Source organism: Grus americana, chromosome 28 (genome assembly GCF_028858705.1).
Source record: "Grus americana isolate bGruAme1 chromosome 28, bGruAme1.mat, whole genome shotgun sequence".
In the NCBI taxonomy this organism is placed as follows: Eukaryota; Metazoa; Chordata; class Aves; order Gruiformes; family Gruidae; genus Grus; species Grus americana.
The window spans coordinates 5896250-5910238 of record NC_072879.1 but is presented as its reverse complement, the minus strand read 5'-3'; the positions used below and the strand labels follow the sequence as shown (position 1 = coordinate 5910238).

Genomic DNA, 13989 nt, shown 5'->3' with positions numbered 1-13989 from the left:
TGAAGTTTGCTCAAAGCCTGATCCCTGTAGACATGACGTGGGAGAGATGCCATCACTGCCCAGGCCGCTTCGGTGTTTGCTCAGATCGCAGTCTGGAGACGTTTGCCAGGGATACGTGAGCCCGTTTGTCTCTGTTCACCTTCTCACCCGCTGCGCGGGCCCCGGTATAAGTATCAGAGGTACCGGAGACCTTTTTGTGTTTCCCGAGGTGCAGTATGCAGCACTCACTAGCTATGGTCGTCTTCGCAGGGCTCTTGCACGCTCCCATCTTTGCCAGTAAGTTCCTTTTTCCTTCTTGTTGTCTTTGACGCTGCTTTGGCCTCTTGTGTAGGAGAGACGAGGGCTTGCGTGGGTGTGCGGCGCGAGGCTGTGTGGCGCGGGCTTTGTTCGCATCTGATGCTTCTGTATGGGCACAGTGTATGTTTTCTGTGGTGCTTCACTGTGAGCAGCGTGGAGGAAACAAAAACTCAGCAAATAATTTGAGGTTTGTCTCAGAGGAAGCTGCTGTGCAGAAATCTTTGGGGGGGTTCAGTGCCGGTGAGCTGCTTTGTGCTGTGTGAGATTACTCCTCTTACCCGAGCTCGCGTTGCAGTAACGTAGAAGAGAGCAGGGGACTGGTGTCCTAAGATAAAACACTGCTAAACGCAGCCTTTTCTTGGAGTAATTAATCAGTAGGGCGTTTAGCCCAACCAGCCAGGTCTGAGAGCCCCGAGGGGTCATGTGCATTTGTAACTGCTCTAAATCTCTCCCTTACGCTGAAGCCGTTTGGTTCAGACGGGAGGTGCCTGCGGGCTTGTGCTCGGCGCTCGGTGCCTCCTCCCAGCGCAGGCAGGAAAGATGCTGAATTATAACTGGGGTAACGCTGGGCTCGGTGGTTTGTGACTGCCGGTGCTGGAGCCATCGGCAGAGGGGACGAGCAAGGGAACCTGTTTGCGGAGAGGGGCTGCTGCAGGAGGCAGAGCCGTTTCCTCCGCGTTGGGCACGGTGAGCTCCCCCTTCGCCTGCAAGAAACCTGGATCCTTTAAGCTTCCCCACTCACGTCCCACCCATGATCCCTCGGATGTTTCTTTATGTTGAAATTATCCTAGTGACTTTTCCCTCAAGGAGCTAAGGACAGGACTATGCTGGGGACTCATCGCCCAGACAATCCAATGCTTAAAGCCTGTTTTGTAGAACAGGAACTGGTCCCTAGGTCTGCTCATTGCATGAAAGAAGTTTCATTTTCTGTACCGGGGTCCTGCCGTGTGGTTGAATTTCGTGTTTGAATTCTGTGTTTGCCTCTGGTATTGTGTAAGTTCGGGATTACTGCAGACTTTTGATTCCCAGGATTAACGTTGGAAGAGCTGCCAGCAAGACAGGGCGTCCTGACTTTACTGTGCAGAGAAAGTAGGAAATAGCTCCATTTGTTCACCAGAAAAAAAAAAAGTCTGTTGCCTTCAGGAGCAGCCTTTAGTCTCAGTTCCCCCTGCAGCAGCAGTAAGGCTACATAAAATGAGCTTCAGCTGATTTTAGCACAGATAAGCGAGAATGGCTTTAAACCGTGTGGCCAAAAGTCTGAGGTTTCTTAGGGATTTTTTTCAGTGCATGAGAGCAGTACTTGTACAAATTTAGCCTTTAGTGTTTGCAAAGTATCTGGTTCTTATGCAAACAGTAGGGATTATAAAATGATCGTATCCAAATTAAGAACTGTCACAAGCAGTGACAGCTTGTCATGTCCAGAGGAAACAGTTTCAGAATGATGAAAATAGCGAAAAATAGTAAAAATAGTAATAGATAGTGATTAAAAACAGTAGACATGGCCTGTATCGCTGAGGGGATGGGAGAGCAGGGGTTAATGGTGTCTCCAGCTGGCAAAGCATCCTTTGCAAAGGGATCGCCACCTGGGAACGGCTGAGACGCTGCAAATTGCTACCTGGCTTACTGCCCGCTTCCCTGGGCAAAGAAATCCTCGGGCAGCCAGCAGGAGCTGTAATAACCAAAATGGGATTTAAAATGTCCCGACGCGCTTCCTGGTGTCGTGCAGCATGGCGATGAGGGCTGTCTCTTGCGCTGACACTGAAGAGCAGTTTTTAAATCAACGCGGCGCACGCCGGGTCTGCAGCTCCAGCAGGTTGAATTGCAGCAGATGAAGGATCGTGGTGTTGAAGTACTCGGCGGGCACTTTTAAGGGCAGTTTTCTTCCGCAGTGTAGGATGAAATGAGGCTTTACATCAATCAACCCTTTGAGTATGGACAGCACTATTGGGGGAAAAATAGCTCATTTTAGAAGGATTTCCAGAAGGAAGAGTCATTAGCCAAAAGCCACTGATATTTTACAAACTCGAAATACAGCAGAGTAAACCGAGCTAAACCTGGATGTCGTGGTCCCCTGTCTCCCCCGTTCCCGCGCCTGCTCCCACCTTCCTGTCCTCTACCTGTAGTGCTAATGTGGCAATGCAACAGGTTTGGGGAGCTGTGAAATTGGGATCGGGGGGCGGGGGGAAGGCGGCGGATTTGTTTTCAGCTCAAGCAGCTCCGTGAACAGGTTCATCGGGCTCTCGGCAAGGGCAGCCAGGTTCCTCTGTGCCCCGAATGCGCTGGGTGCTCAGGCTTGTTCGGTACGTTCAAGGTTTGCAGGGCAGCGACGGCTGAGCAGTCACGTTCTCCCTTTGCTAGTCGACGTACTCATCTATTCTCACCCTGTGCTTCATGAGCTCGCTGAAGAGTATAAAACCTACTGTTGCCTAGTGAACTTTTAATTGCATTCTTTTTATTCTGTAGTGCGCTGACCAGTCTATTATGAGATGGTTTACTTGTGGGCTGCAAACACAGTAGGCATGTCTGCGGTGCTAGCGGAGGGCTTTCTCTCTGGGGTTCCTGCAGGTGCTCAGGCTGATGGAATCTCTCTCCCAGGTAGACTTCCCAGGGGTGGACATGTCTTTTTGTTCACTGTTTGTGTCGTTTTCATCGGCCCCGGTGTGAGCTAGGGCCTCCCCAGCATCACGCAAACAGTGAGGAGTAATCCTTTCGTCGATCTTGCGTTCCACAGATGTCTCTGGCGGTCCTGTCAGCGTGGACGTTGGAAAGTGTTGGTCCAGCTGCCTGTCCCAGCGGATCAGGTCCCCCCCACCCCGGCCTCCTGGGGCTCTCCAGACACTCCTCCATGCCTGATTTCCTTAGAAGCAAGAAGGTGAGAAAAGTGTGTTTGTGTTATCCCTGTGCCAGGAGCAGCTGGGTCTGGGCGACGGTCATACAATGCTGCCTGGGGCCGTGATTTTCTAAATGTTTTAAAATACTTGTTCTTGGCTTCTGCATTGCAGAAAACCCGTCACCAAGCCTCTTGTCCTCCCTCAGCCAGCAAGCAGTGGCACACGCAGGCTGGACAAACGGAAACTACCCGGCAGCGCCGGGCGCCTCGTGGCAGAGGAAGGGCCAGGGTTCAGCTGAAGGGCTATCACAGCACCCACCCAGCTGCTCCGGGCAGCATCCAGGCGTATTTCTGTCCTCCCCCAGCCGTGAGACCAATTCGTTCAGCCGCTTCTACTGTACGTGAGAGCTGGGGTCCTGTATGTGGAGGGCTTGGAGGCCTTTTTCTGCCTGGGTGAGCAAAACTGGCAGGACCCGTGGTCTCATGCTGAATATACCCTTGAGGTGCTTGTGTCATTCCCTTACCGCATGCCACGTATCGCTCCTAGGAGGGACTAGGAGGAGCCCGTGCATTTGGGGACGTAGCTATGTACAGGCTGTGATGCTCTCCGATCCCAGGAGAGCTGACGTCGCCTAAAGTCCCGTCTCCACCAGGAGCACTAACCCCAGGAGGGAATGGAAACGAGCTCTGTAAGATGCTGCACGCGTGTGTCCTGTGAGCGTTCACCTGGGGGGCTGTAACTGTGAAAAATCTTGTCGCCGCTTGTCCCGCTGTTGTCACCGCTGTGGCACTGCTGGGGCAACGTCTTCCGGATGAGCAGGTCCACGTTCGTTCCCCAGAGCTGTCATCGTGCTGACGCTCCAGATCAGGAGCCTGGGCTGAAACAAGGACTGCTTTAGCCAAGAGAGTTCAGCTGATGGTCGGAGGGTTTCCAGGAATGAACGGTTTTGATATCAACGTGTCACTGGGAAGAGCAGCACCACAGCAACGCAGTGCTGCCACGCAGGGAGAGAGGAGTAAAGGCTGAGTCGGTTCTAGGTCAGAAGAGGTTTTTATCAGGGAGCTGATGGTGGAAGTTGTTCTCCATGACCTGTTTTTACCAGTGTATTTGCCTCTCGCCCTGTTCTGTGCAGCTGCAGGTCAGGCATCCCGACTCGCTGCTGCGGCCGGGAGCCCCACGTTCCTGCCCTGCGGGTTCCTGCTGCCAGCCTGCCCGCGTGCACGTGGAGCGGCTCCTGCGCTTCGATGGCGTTCGGGAGGTGGAGGTGGTCGACGGCTGTCACTGCAGCACGTGCCCGGAGGAATGTCTCCGTCTCCCAGCTCTGAAAACCTTCTTTCCAGGCTCTCCCTGGGAGGTCACGGTCGACGTGGGGAAATGCTCTGACGTGACCTGCAGTGCAGGTATGGGAACGATGGGGAGCTCCCCTCCCTTCAGGAATATAGGGATGATCCCTTCCGTGTGACCAGCACCAACGTCAGAGCTCAGAGCGTGATCTAACAACGCTCCGGTCTGCTACGCAGCCCCTCTTTGCCTTAGGTGGGAGTGGGATTTTATACTGCCAGGGTTTGGGTTTTCTGTTCCCCTCTGTTGCTGGGCCCTTAGAGCACAGGTCTGCAGGTGACATGGTGATTCTCTGCGCCTGTGCATGCTGTGAGGATGGAAATACAGCCACCTCGTGTTACAGGGAAGTTTCACCTAACCAGAGGTCATAGAATCAGAGTAACCCAGGCTGGGAAGGACCCTGGGGGTCTCTGTTCCAACCCCCCCCACACACTCAAAGCAAGAAAAACAACCTGATGGTAAAAGCTCTACTGAGAACAGACCACTTAGCAACCACTGAAAAATGGAGTTTCCTTTCTGATGGTCTGAAATGCCCTTTCATCTCAGCACCAAACTACACTGATGTTTCAAAAATCACTCGGAAATTCCAAACTAAATCGTTCCAGACAGGTCAAAACCTTCCACTGGGTTAAAGCTGAGCTGGTTCGTCCTGAGCTGGTGTGCTGTCTTGTGAGTTCACACATAAAACGACCTGAGTCACATCGGTGAAGATGAACTGATCTGGTTTTATCAGAACGGAAAGTCGCGTTGAAATGATTTTCCACGACTGCTTGATAAAATCAGTTCACCTGGAATTTGTCGATCTCATTTTATTGGTGTTAAAAGCTTCCCGGCAGCTCCTGTGACACAGCTGTGCGGCAGCCACTAGAGAGGGACAGAGACCGACGCGACTCCTGTCGTGAGCTTGAAAAGCAGCGAAGGGCCCTGAGCTGGAGGGGTGGTGGGGAAACAGAACCCCAAGGGGCTCAGCTGGGTCTGCGTCCCATCCTCCCCGAGCCGGAGGGTCCGCACGCAGGCGTCTGCGGCCCGCGCGGTAATCCGGCTGCAAGACGCAGCGAGTGGAAAAGAAAATTAGGCGGCGTGAAGTGCTTTTTTCCAGAGGTGGGAGAATCAGCATTTACTTGCCGGAGGTGTGACTGGAAGGTGCTGGACGATGCTGTTGTCCCCCGCTCCGGGGGTGGCTAATGGACTGTGGCTCATTCGGTGATAATGGCCCAGGGCTGGGAAATGGGGACTCGCCCCCAGCTTCGCCTCTGTCCGAGGGCAGGTCTCTGCACTTTCCTTCTGGGTTTCCCCCGTAAAGTCAGGCTGACGCTTTCGGCGTCGTGTTGAAGACTGGACACATGGCAGAGAAGCGGCGGGGGGGGTCTGGAGGAGGATGTTAAAATCTCGCCCAGAAATACTGGCTCCCAGAAATGAGTTGTCATTTTGTGCCCCCCCCCCTTTAAGGCATCGCAGAGAGATTTGCTTTCAGAAAACAGTTTTCCCTCCGCTGAAAACACAGCCCCATCCTGGAACAAAGAAATCTCCAGCAGCTGGGAGGGGGCAGGAAACTCTCAGAACCACTTTAAAGCCAGGAACCAAACGCAAGCCCTGAAGGACCCGCACCCAAGGGCTAGGACGGGGCAAGACTGGGTCCTACTTAGAGCCAAAACCCACGACTGACTCAGCCATCATCTTAGCCATCCTTCTTCCCCTCCTCTAGCTCATGCAACGGAGATGTTAATCCTAATTTACTTGAGGGAGAGGAAAGCCGGGAGGTTTAGCAGATGAACTGTTTCTTTCTATGCAGAACACATGTTCAGACTGAGACAGGCAGGACAGCCGGTGCCTCTTTCCTTCCAGCCAGACGTGAGTTATTGCTGGAGGAGCCTCTGTCTCTCCTCTGGAGCTGCTGAGCCCCTGCCGGGGCCAGCCGGGACCTGGCCTGGAGGTGACACGGCAGCGAAGACGCAGGTTTTCAGCGTGTCCGCCCAAAGCCCCGCTCTCTGCGTGGCTTCCTTAACAGTCAGGCTAGGTATGCCAAATCCAAACATAACTTATTTTTGCCCTGGGAATGTTCCACTGAGTTAAACCTTGAGTAGGGAAGGAAAAGGCAAAGCAGGACTTGGTCCTGTGCCTCCAGAACCGGGGCCATCGCCTGCCTTCCCTTTCCTCCCCCCTTGGACCGTTCTTCCTCCATCCCACGGCGCCGGCAGGGCAGACGCGATAACTCGTGCTGACGTGGGGAGATGCTGCCTCCGTTGCCCCAGCTCCGGCCGGCTCATCTCCTTGCACGGAGAGCCGTGAGCCCAGCCCAAAGCAAAGCCCTTGGAGATGCCCGGGGGAATATATCTCCAGGAGAGCTGGTGCCACTGGTGGCTCCAGCACCTGAGAAAGCCGTGCAGGGCACAGCCCCCTGGCAAATCCAGAGAGAAACGCTGAATGAGTAAGTGTTAAATAATGTTCCCCAGCTCCCTGGTGTGAGAGCGTGTCTCTGGAAAAAGCGTTGCCATGAATATTTTATGTTCAAAGACCTTTTTTTCTCAAATATAATGTGTAATAGCTCAGGCTGTGTCTGCAGAGACAGGGCTTTTGCAGGGCAGGTGCAGGAGTCACAATTTACACCCAGAATAACCTCTCTTTGCCCGGCGGTCTGAAACTGCGACGGAGGAACAAAACCTGTCACTGAAGTCCTGAGCTGGTGAAGGAACGAGCCCCAAACTCTCAGCTGGGGACCCTCACACAGAACACAGCACTTTCCCCACCGGGCGCTGAATGCTGGAGCCTGATGCTGGGTCTGTGCCGCGTGGCAGATTCCCCCCCCCCCCGAAGACGTTGCAGCCGTAGCGGCCTCAGACGCAGCCCCGGATTAAATTTCCTTCTGGTTTCCTTGCAGGTGGACTTTTCTGCACGCCCACAAAGTTCGACACCGCTCCAGTCAAAAACCCACAAAGCGGGGAGGTGGTTCGGATGCCGGAGAACTGCGAGATGAGGGGAAAAATGTTACCGTGTTTCCCAGGTGGAATATTATTATGAAATTGCGCACAGCTCTGCGGGACGTAGGGAGGAACGGCTCAAGGTTGGTGGTCCGTGGCTTGGCCTCCTCTCCGGTGGGCTCAGCTGGACCCACACGTGGGGTTTGAGCAGCCGGGTGGATGCTCGGACACGGGCGGCTTCACCCTGGTAGAGCTAAGCACACCCTGGCCACAAACTATAGCGGTAAAAAGTCTCACAATTATACTATCTTATGCTATAAAATGTATTTTGCTGCCACTGATTTGTGTATACGTCAGCGCCATTAAGGAACAAATGGTCTTTTCTTTGGGGTGAGGATTTCTTTAAAAAATAATTAAGGGAGTAGTGAGATACTCATTTAAAAGATTATTTAATCATTAAGTATGTCTTAAGCTCAGTTCACCGGAGACTGTGCGCTCTTCTTCAGCATAGCTTTTGTGCACAGGGACCTCCAAAACCACTGGTGTGCCCCCAAAATACTTCTCCTTACAAGCTTTGCCTCGCCTGTAAGTTCAGCCTCGGCAGAGGGTGGGCCGGTCCCCTGGGGTGTCCCCAGCCGGGTGCTGCGGGGGATTTTCGTGCCTTTGTTTTGCAACTCTTTGCAGGAAATCGATGTGGGAAGGTGCTTGGGCAGCTGCTCCTGGGGGGAGCCCTGCTTGCTTGGGTAAGCACAGCTGCCAGGATCCCGCCGCGCTCGTTCCGGGCGCATCCGCACGCGTTCAGAGGCAGACGTGAGCTGTTCCCCTTTCTCGCGAGTAATGGACCTGCTGCTCCCGGGGCAGGACCTGGATTTCGGGTAGCACCCACAGCTCACCCTCTGGGCTGCGTCTAACCGCGTAGGGACGAAAGTGAAGCGGAGCAGCGTTTGCAGCGGTGCTACAGCAGCACGCCGCGCCGAGGGACGAAGAAGAACCTGCCAACGATGGTGCCGAATTTGGCCTGTTTGGCACCGGGTTATAAAGCTTGTGGCCCCCCATGATAGCAGGAACAGATGGGAAGAGGATCCTGACAGTGGGATGTGCCATCCCTCCTCCCTGCCTGCCGTCCCGTGGGGCAGGAGGAGGAGGAGGAGGAAGGAGGGAGATGCTCTGGGGCAGGAGGAGGAGGAGGAGGAAGGAGGGAGATGCTCTGGGGCAGGAGGAGGAGGAGGAGGAGGAAGGAGGGAGATGCTCTGGGGCAGGAGGAGGAGGAGGAAGGAGGGAGATGCTCTGGGGCAGGAGGAGGAGGAGGAGGAGGAAGGAGGGAGATGCTCTGGGGCAGGAGGAGGAGGAGGAAGGAGGGAGATGCTCTGGGGCAGGGTTGCTCCAGACAATTGTTTTTTTTCAGGCCAGGGGGACAGCACTTTGTGTCGCCTGCAGCCACAAAAACGTGACAAACGCAAAGGGAAGCAAATCAAACCACGAATAAAGACATAATCCCTGCTTTGCACAGGCAGAGAGGGAGGAGAGAGTTCACGGGGTTACACCGGGAGTAAGGAGTAGATGCCAGCGGGAGAAAGCTGCATCCCTTCTCCTCCAGCCTGGTTCGGGGCATCTGCCCTGTTTCCAGGGGACGACACGCAGAGCCCCGGGGCGTTTGGGGGGGCCAGGGGCTGTACTGGGTTTGTCTCTAACCGCAGGGATTCACGAGGCGGAGAGAAACGTCTGGTTTGGGCAGAAGCTGCCTCCAGCCGCTGCGCCCCTCACCAGTACGATGTACGCACGTTCAGGAGCCGCCGAGACCGCGTTCGCACCGTCATTGCCATCCGGCAGTGCAAGTGCAGGGGGTAGCGGGGCCGGGGACCTGCAGGTGGTGGTGGCTCCTGCAAGCCCCCCGCCAGACTGTCTGTAGTATATGTAAATGAGAGAAGGCTATTTTATGAATAAAAGCTATTTTAAACAGGGCTTGTATAAATGAACCGTCTGCAAAATGTTTTGCAGCTTGTAAAATAAACATCACGGGCAATTCGCAGCTCCTCGGGGCTGGGCTGTGCAGCTCCACCGCCCCTGGGTCTGGCCCAAGCATCCCAGGAGGATGCGCTGTGCACGGAGGGATGCGGCCGTCTGGCACGAGCTGGGGGTCGCACGGACCCGGCTGCTCCGCTTCACGAAATGTGGAGTAGGAGTCGGCGAGCAGAGGGAAGCAGGTAGGCAGGCGTGTTGGGACAGAGATGTCCCCTCTGCGGGCAGCCCCAGGCCCACCGGCGTTATCCTGCAGGACACGCCGCTGCGGCCGGTGAGCTGGGAAGAGGAAGGAAAGGAGCCAGAGGATACAAATAGTTTCCTCTATCGATTAATTCAAGCCTACCGTTGCCTCCCTGTCTATTCTGGGTAATTAACAGCCTTTTCACCTGCCAGGCATTGGGTTAGAATAAATTATAGACACCAAGCGGGCAAGAAGCCTTCAGCTTGTCTCCTGTCGCGTTGGTCTGGAAGTGCTTGGGGCCGGGGAGCGCCTCTCGGTCCCTGCGGGCAGACGGACAGATGGACGGTGCTGGCTCCGCTCCTGCACCTTCCCCGCTCTGTGCCAAGCCTCTCGCAGAGCCTGTACCTGTGGGCCTCGTTCACAGGGGCTTTGTTCCCTGTAAGATCTGACGGGCTTCTCCAGTCCTGATCGTTTTAACGGATGCACTGGTGGGCATTGTATAATGCTGATTTTTTTTTTCCGTTCGGTCACGTGGCATTAAAACAAACGCGAGCGTAAAGAGTCCGAGCGCGCTGTGTCAACACATCCACCTTCACCAACCTGGTTTCTCTGTGACTGGGGAGCAAGAGCAAAAGAATTGGCTTTTATCCTGTCATCTGGACTCCATAGGGTTCCCGTGATATTTCATTAATAGCGAGCAGTCAGGAATTAGCAGCAAATGTCTTTTAATCCCTAGGAAGACAATTGGCTATTTTAAAAAAAAAAAAAAAAAAAAAGTGCTTAATTTTGGTTTGATTCCTCCTGCTGCTGAGTTGTTGTCCAGCCCAGGCCCAGCAGCGCTGCGGAAGGAACCCGCAGCCCCTGGGGCTGCCAGCTCTCGGCTGGAAACCCGCTTTGCACCGTGGTCTCGGCTCGCCGGGCTCCTTTGCACGGGCCCTGCAGCGTGGGGGGATGCAGCCTGGGCTGCTCCTGCTGCGTGAAGGGTCCCTGGGAACCCCAGCCTGCACACTCGATAGGGACACGAGATGGGGATGCTGGCGTGACACCGAGCTCCCCCGATGCTCCTCGCTCCCGGCAGTGGCCGTGGCATGGGCCAGCACGACCTGCTGCGGCAAGACAGGGATGGGATGGGGATGCTCGTCCAGCCCACTCGGCTCTCCAGCGGCTGCGCTCCTCCGCACAAACGTCCTCCCGTTTGTCCCATTAGTGCCGTCGTTACAAACCAGTTAGTCGCCTACGGAGAGGAAAAGCAGCCCAGCCAGGGCCTTGCCGAGGGGCTGCGTGGCCCCGGACCCCTGTGTCCCCCGCCAGCCCCGGGAGCGCTGGGGTAAGCTGTCCTCCCCTCCCACTTGTGTACTGGGGCTAATTGGTGCAGGGCGCCGGGCTTTGCACCTTGTTAGCATGGCAATTAGCTCTCTTTACCCTCCTGATTGCTCTTGTGCATATTTGACTCCAGTCCATCTTTCCAGCCGGTTATAAATGCAGCACCAGGGAGGCAGGAGGAGTCGAGCTGGGGCAGGGACAGCAGAGCCATGCTGGGGACCGTCCTGCTGCTGCTGGCCCTGGCCAAGCCGGTGTGCCTGAGTCCGGCCGGTGCGACGAGCTGGCGAGCCGAGGCACTGAAGAGGCTCCTGGAAGTCTTTGGCATGGAAGACCCTCCGCCCCCTCCTGCTCACGTCAAGCAGCCACCCCAGTACATGGTGGATCTATTCAACACTGTCGCCAACGCGGATGGTGTCACCAAGAACCCTGACATCCTGGAGGGCAACACAGTCCGCAGCTTCTTGGATAAAAGTAAGGGCGAGCGGTCCCCGCGGTGCTGGGGACGGGGCTGTGGGATGAGGCCAAGCGCAGCCGACAGAGGTGCCGCCCCCAGTCTGGCTCCTCTTCCCAACCCATCCTTCCCACCAGCTCACGGCGAGAAGATGCGGTTCCTCTTCGTCCTCTCCAGCGTGGCCAAGAACGAGAAGATCCTGACGGCGGAGCTGCATCTCTTCCGCCTCTGGCCGAGGGCCACCGATGGGCCCAAAAGGCACCACTTCTGCCAGGTGAGGAGGGGACGGGACAGGGACGGGAAGGGGGATGTGCCCCAGCCTGGGCTGCCGCCATGCTGCGGTCACTCGCCGGCAGCGGGAGCACGGCCCAGCACCGTGAAATTCGTATGACCCAAGCGTCGCTGTGTTGCACGGAGAATCACGATGATTTAACCATGGCGGTGTCTTTAAATATCATTCTGGTTTGTGCACGCACCAACCAAGGCACCCGCGGGCTGTGACAAATCTAAGCTGACGGCTCCCCCCATCTCCCACCCGTTTTTTTTTTTTCCCCCCCAGTACTGATGTCTGGGGTCTTTCCCCTCGGGCAGCACCCGCTGGTGGTAACTGCCCTTTGCTGCCTTCCCCAGGTCAGCGTCTACCAAGTGCTGGAGAAGAGCGAGCCGGATGCCCCGGGAGGGAAGAAGCTGCTGGCAGCCAGGCTGGTCTCGCTGCAGGGCTCGGGCTGGGAGGTCTTTGCCATCACGCAGGCTGTGAGTGCTTCTCCCCTGGTCCTGGTGGCACAGAGGGAACCCCGGGGGGGGTTGTGTGATGGAGCTTTTTTTTTTTTTTTTTTTTTAACCCATTTCACCCCCAGCAGCCTTTTGGGCTCCAATGCAATTTGCTATCCATAGGGGGGGGGATACAGCCTTTGGGAGGGGGGGGGGGGGAAGAGCCCCAGACCAGTCCCACTGCTCCGCAGGTGCTGGCTCTGGCCGCCGTGTGCCCTGTGCCGCAGCCCCGGAGCAGCACAGCCAGGGCAGCACCCGGGGCTGGGGGACAGAATGTGACCGCTGCTGACAGGACGCGATGTCTGCTGGCCTGGCACCTGCCCTGGGGACACCGGCGCGGTGCCTGTCCCGGCCCGTGGCACCACGGTGACAGTGGTTTGGATCCCCAGGTTCGCGACTGGATGGAAGACGAAAGCAGCAATCAGGGTTTGCTGGTGGCGGTCCAGGACCTGGGTGGGAGCCCGCTTGACCCCCCTCCGCTGCAGTTCGCATCCGGCAGGGACCACCACGAAAGCAAGAAGCCCATGTTGGTCCTGTTCACGGATGACGGGCGCCGGGGAGCGTCCCTGCCCGTGGCCGGCTTCCCAGGTGGGTCCCGTGCACCCCAGCACAGCACCCTTGGTGCCGCCGTCCCCTCGCCCGTGGGGTGCTGGGGTGCTCCCCACACGTGGGCTCCTTCAAATCCAAAGCTCCTTCTCTGGCCAGAGGGAGAGGCCGTCTCCTTTCTGGTTTTGTCTGTGCAGGGGTGCCAGCTTGCAGATGTAAATCTGGAATTTGCTTGCCTTGATGAGTGCGGCCGTGGGGGGTGTCACCTGCTGGTGGCTCTGCCGGGGCTGGTGGCAGGCTGTGACCCAAGGGCTCGCTGCAGACAAAACCTGCGGGGAGGGGTGGCCGGGGGGTGGAGGGGAGCTGCAGCACGTTCTTCCTCCTCCCAGGCTCGTGGCTAATGGCATCGCGTGCTCCTTTCTGGCAGATCTACAGCCTCAGGCTCCCGTTCTTCCTGCCAAGATGCCGGTGCCCAAACTGACCGGGCCGCGCAGCGCGCGCTCGCTGGACCGGCTCCAGCCCTGCCAGAGGCATCCCTTGTCCGTGGACTTTGAGGAGATCGGCTGGTCCGGCTGGATCATCTCTCCGCGGGGGTACAACGCCTACCACTGCAAGGGCTCCTGCACCTTCCCGCTGGGCGAGAACATGCGGCCGACGAACCATGCCACCGTGCAATCCATCATCAACGCCCTCAAGCTGAGCGAGGGCGTCAGCAGCCCCTGCTGCGTGCCCGACAAGCTCTACTCCATCAACCTCCTTTACTTCGATGATGACGAGAACGTGGTCCTCAAGCAGTACGATGACATGGTGGCCGGGAGCTGCGGCTGCCACTGAGGCGGGAGCAGGAAGGTGGAAATGCCGTGGTGGCAGAGGCTACTCCTGCTCCCTCCAGAGCATCTCTGCGGGGGTCACTGTCCCGAACACCCCCCCAAAAGAGACCAGGGTGAGCAAAGCAAGGGGGTGCCCTGGGTGGCATCACCCCCGGTAGTGCCCGGCAAGGCTCAGGGCTGAGCTCTGATTAAATCGACCTGAATGAGCCCGTGTGACTTGGCAGCCCCAGGGCACCGGCTCCATTTCGGGGTGCCCTGCATGGGGGGGCTGGGGGTGGGGGGGTGGGTATGTGCAGGTTTTCTTGCCTACGTGAAGGCTTCCCACAGGCTGTACTATATGTATATAGCAAGAGCACTAATATATGACAGAAACCGCCTGTACAGTGTCCTGTAAATGTCTGTACATTTCTGCCTTGTTGTGACTTGTGAAATGAATTCAGAACTATTAAACGTGCTGTTCTCCGAGGGGCTGCTTGTG

At 56.6% G+C, this 13989-nt stretch overlaps 1 protein-coding gene and 1 pseudogene across 1 annotated transcript; both read left to right on the top strand.

Annotated features, from left to right (window-relative positions):
* Window positions 1-233: 233 nt before the first annotated feature.
* Window positions 234-9235, top strand: LOC129197473 (uncharacterized; annotated as a pseudogene).
* A 1863-nt stretch (window positions 9236-11098) lies between these two features.
* LOC129197239 (bone morphogenetic protein 2-B-like) lies at window positions 11099-13515 on the top strand. Its single transcript, XM_054805484.1, has 5 exons — window positions 11099-11384; window positions 11502-11638; window positions 11995-12117; window positions 12525-12723; window positions 13109-13515. Exons 1-5 carry the CDS (start codon window positions 11123-11125, stop codon window positions 13513-13515), a joined length of 1128 nt encoding a protein of 375 aa, XP_054661459.1. The 5' UTR covers window positions 11099-11122.
* Window positions 13516-13989: the final 474 nt, after the last annotated feature.

Bases quoted from the DNA above. Each gene is read 5' to 3' on its own strand.
- LOC129197239 (XM_054805484.1), top strand. From the start codon at position 11,123: ATGCTGGGGACCGTCCTGCTGCTGCTGGCCCTGGCCAAGCCGGTGTGC. The intron at 11,385-11,501 runs GTAAGGGCGAGC...CCTTCCCACCAG, and splicing joins CCGCAGCTTCTTGGATAAAA to CTCACGGCGAGAAGATGCGG. The intron at 11,639-11,994 runs GTGAGGAGGGGA...TGCCTTCCCCAG, and splicing joins AAAGGCACCACTTCTGCCAG to GTCAGCGTCTACCAAGTGCT.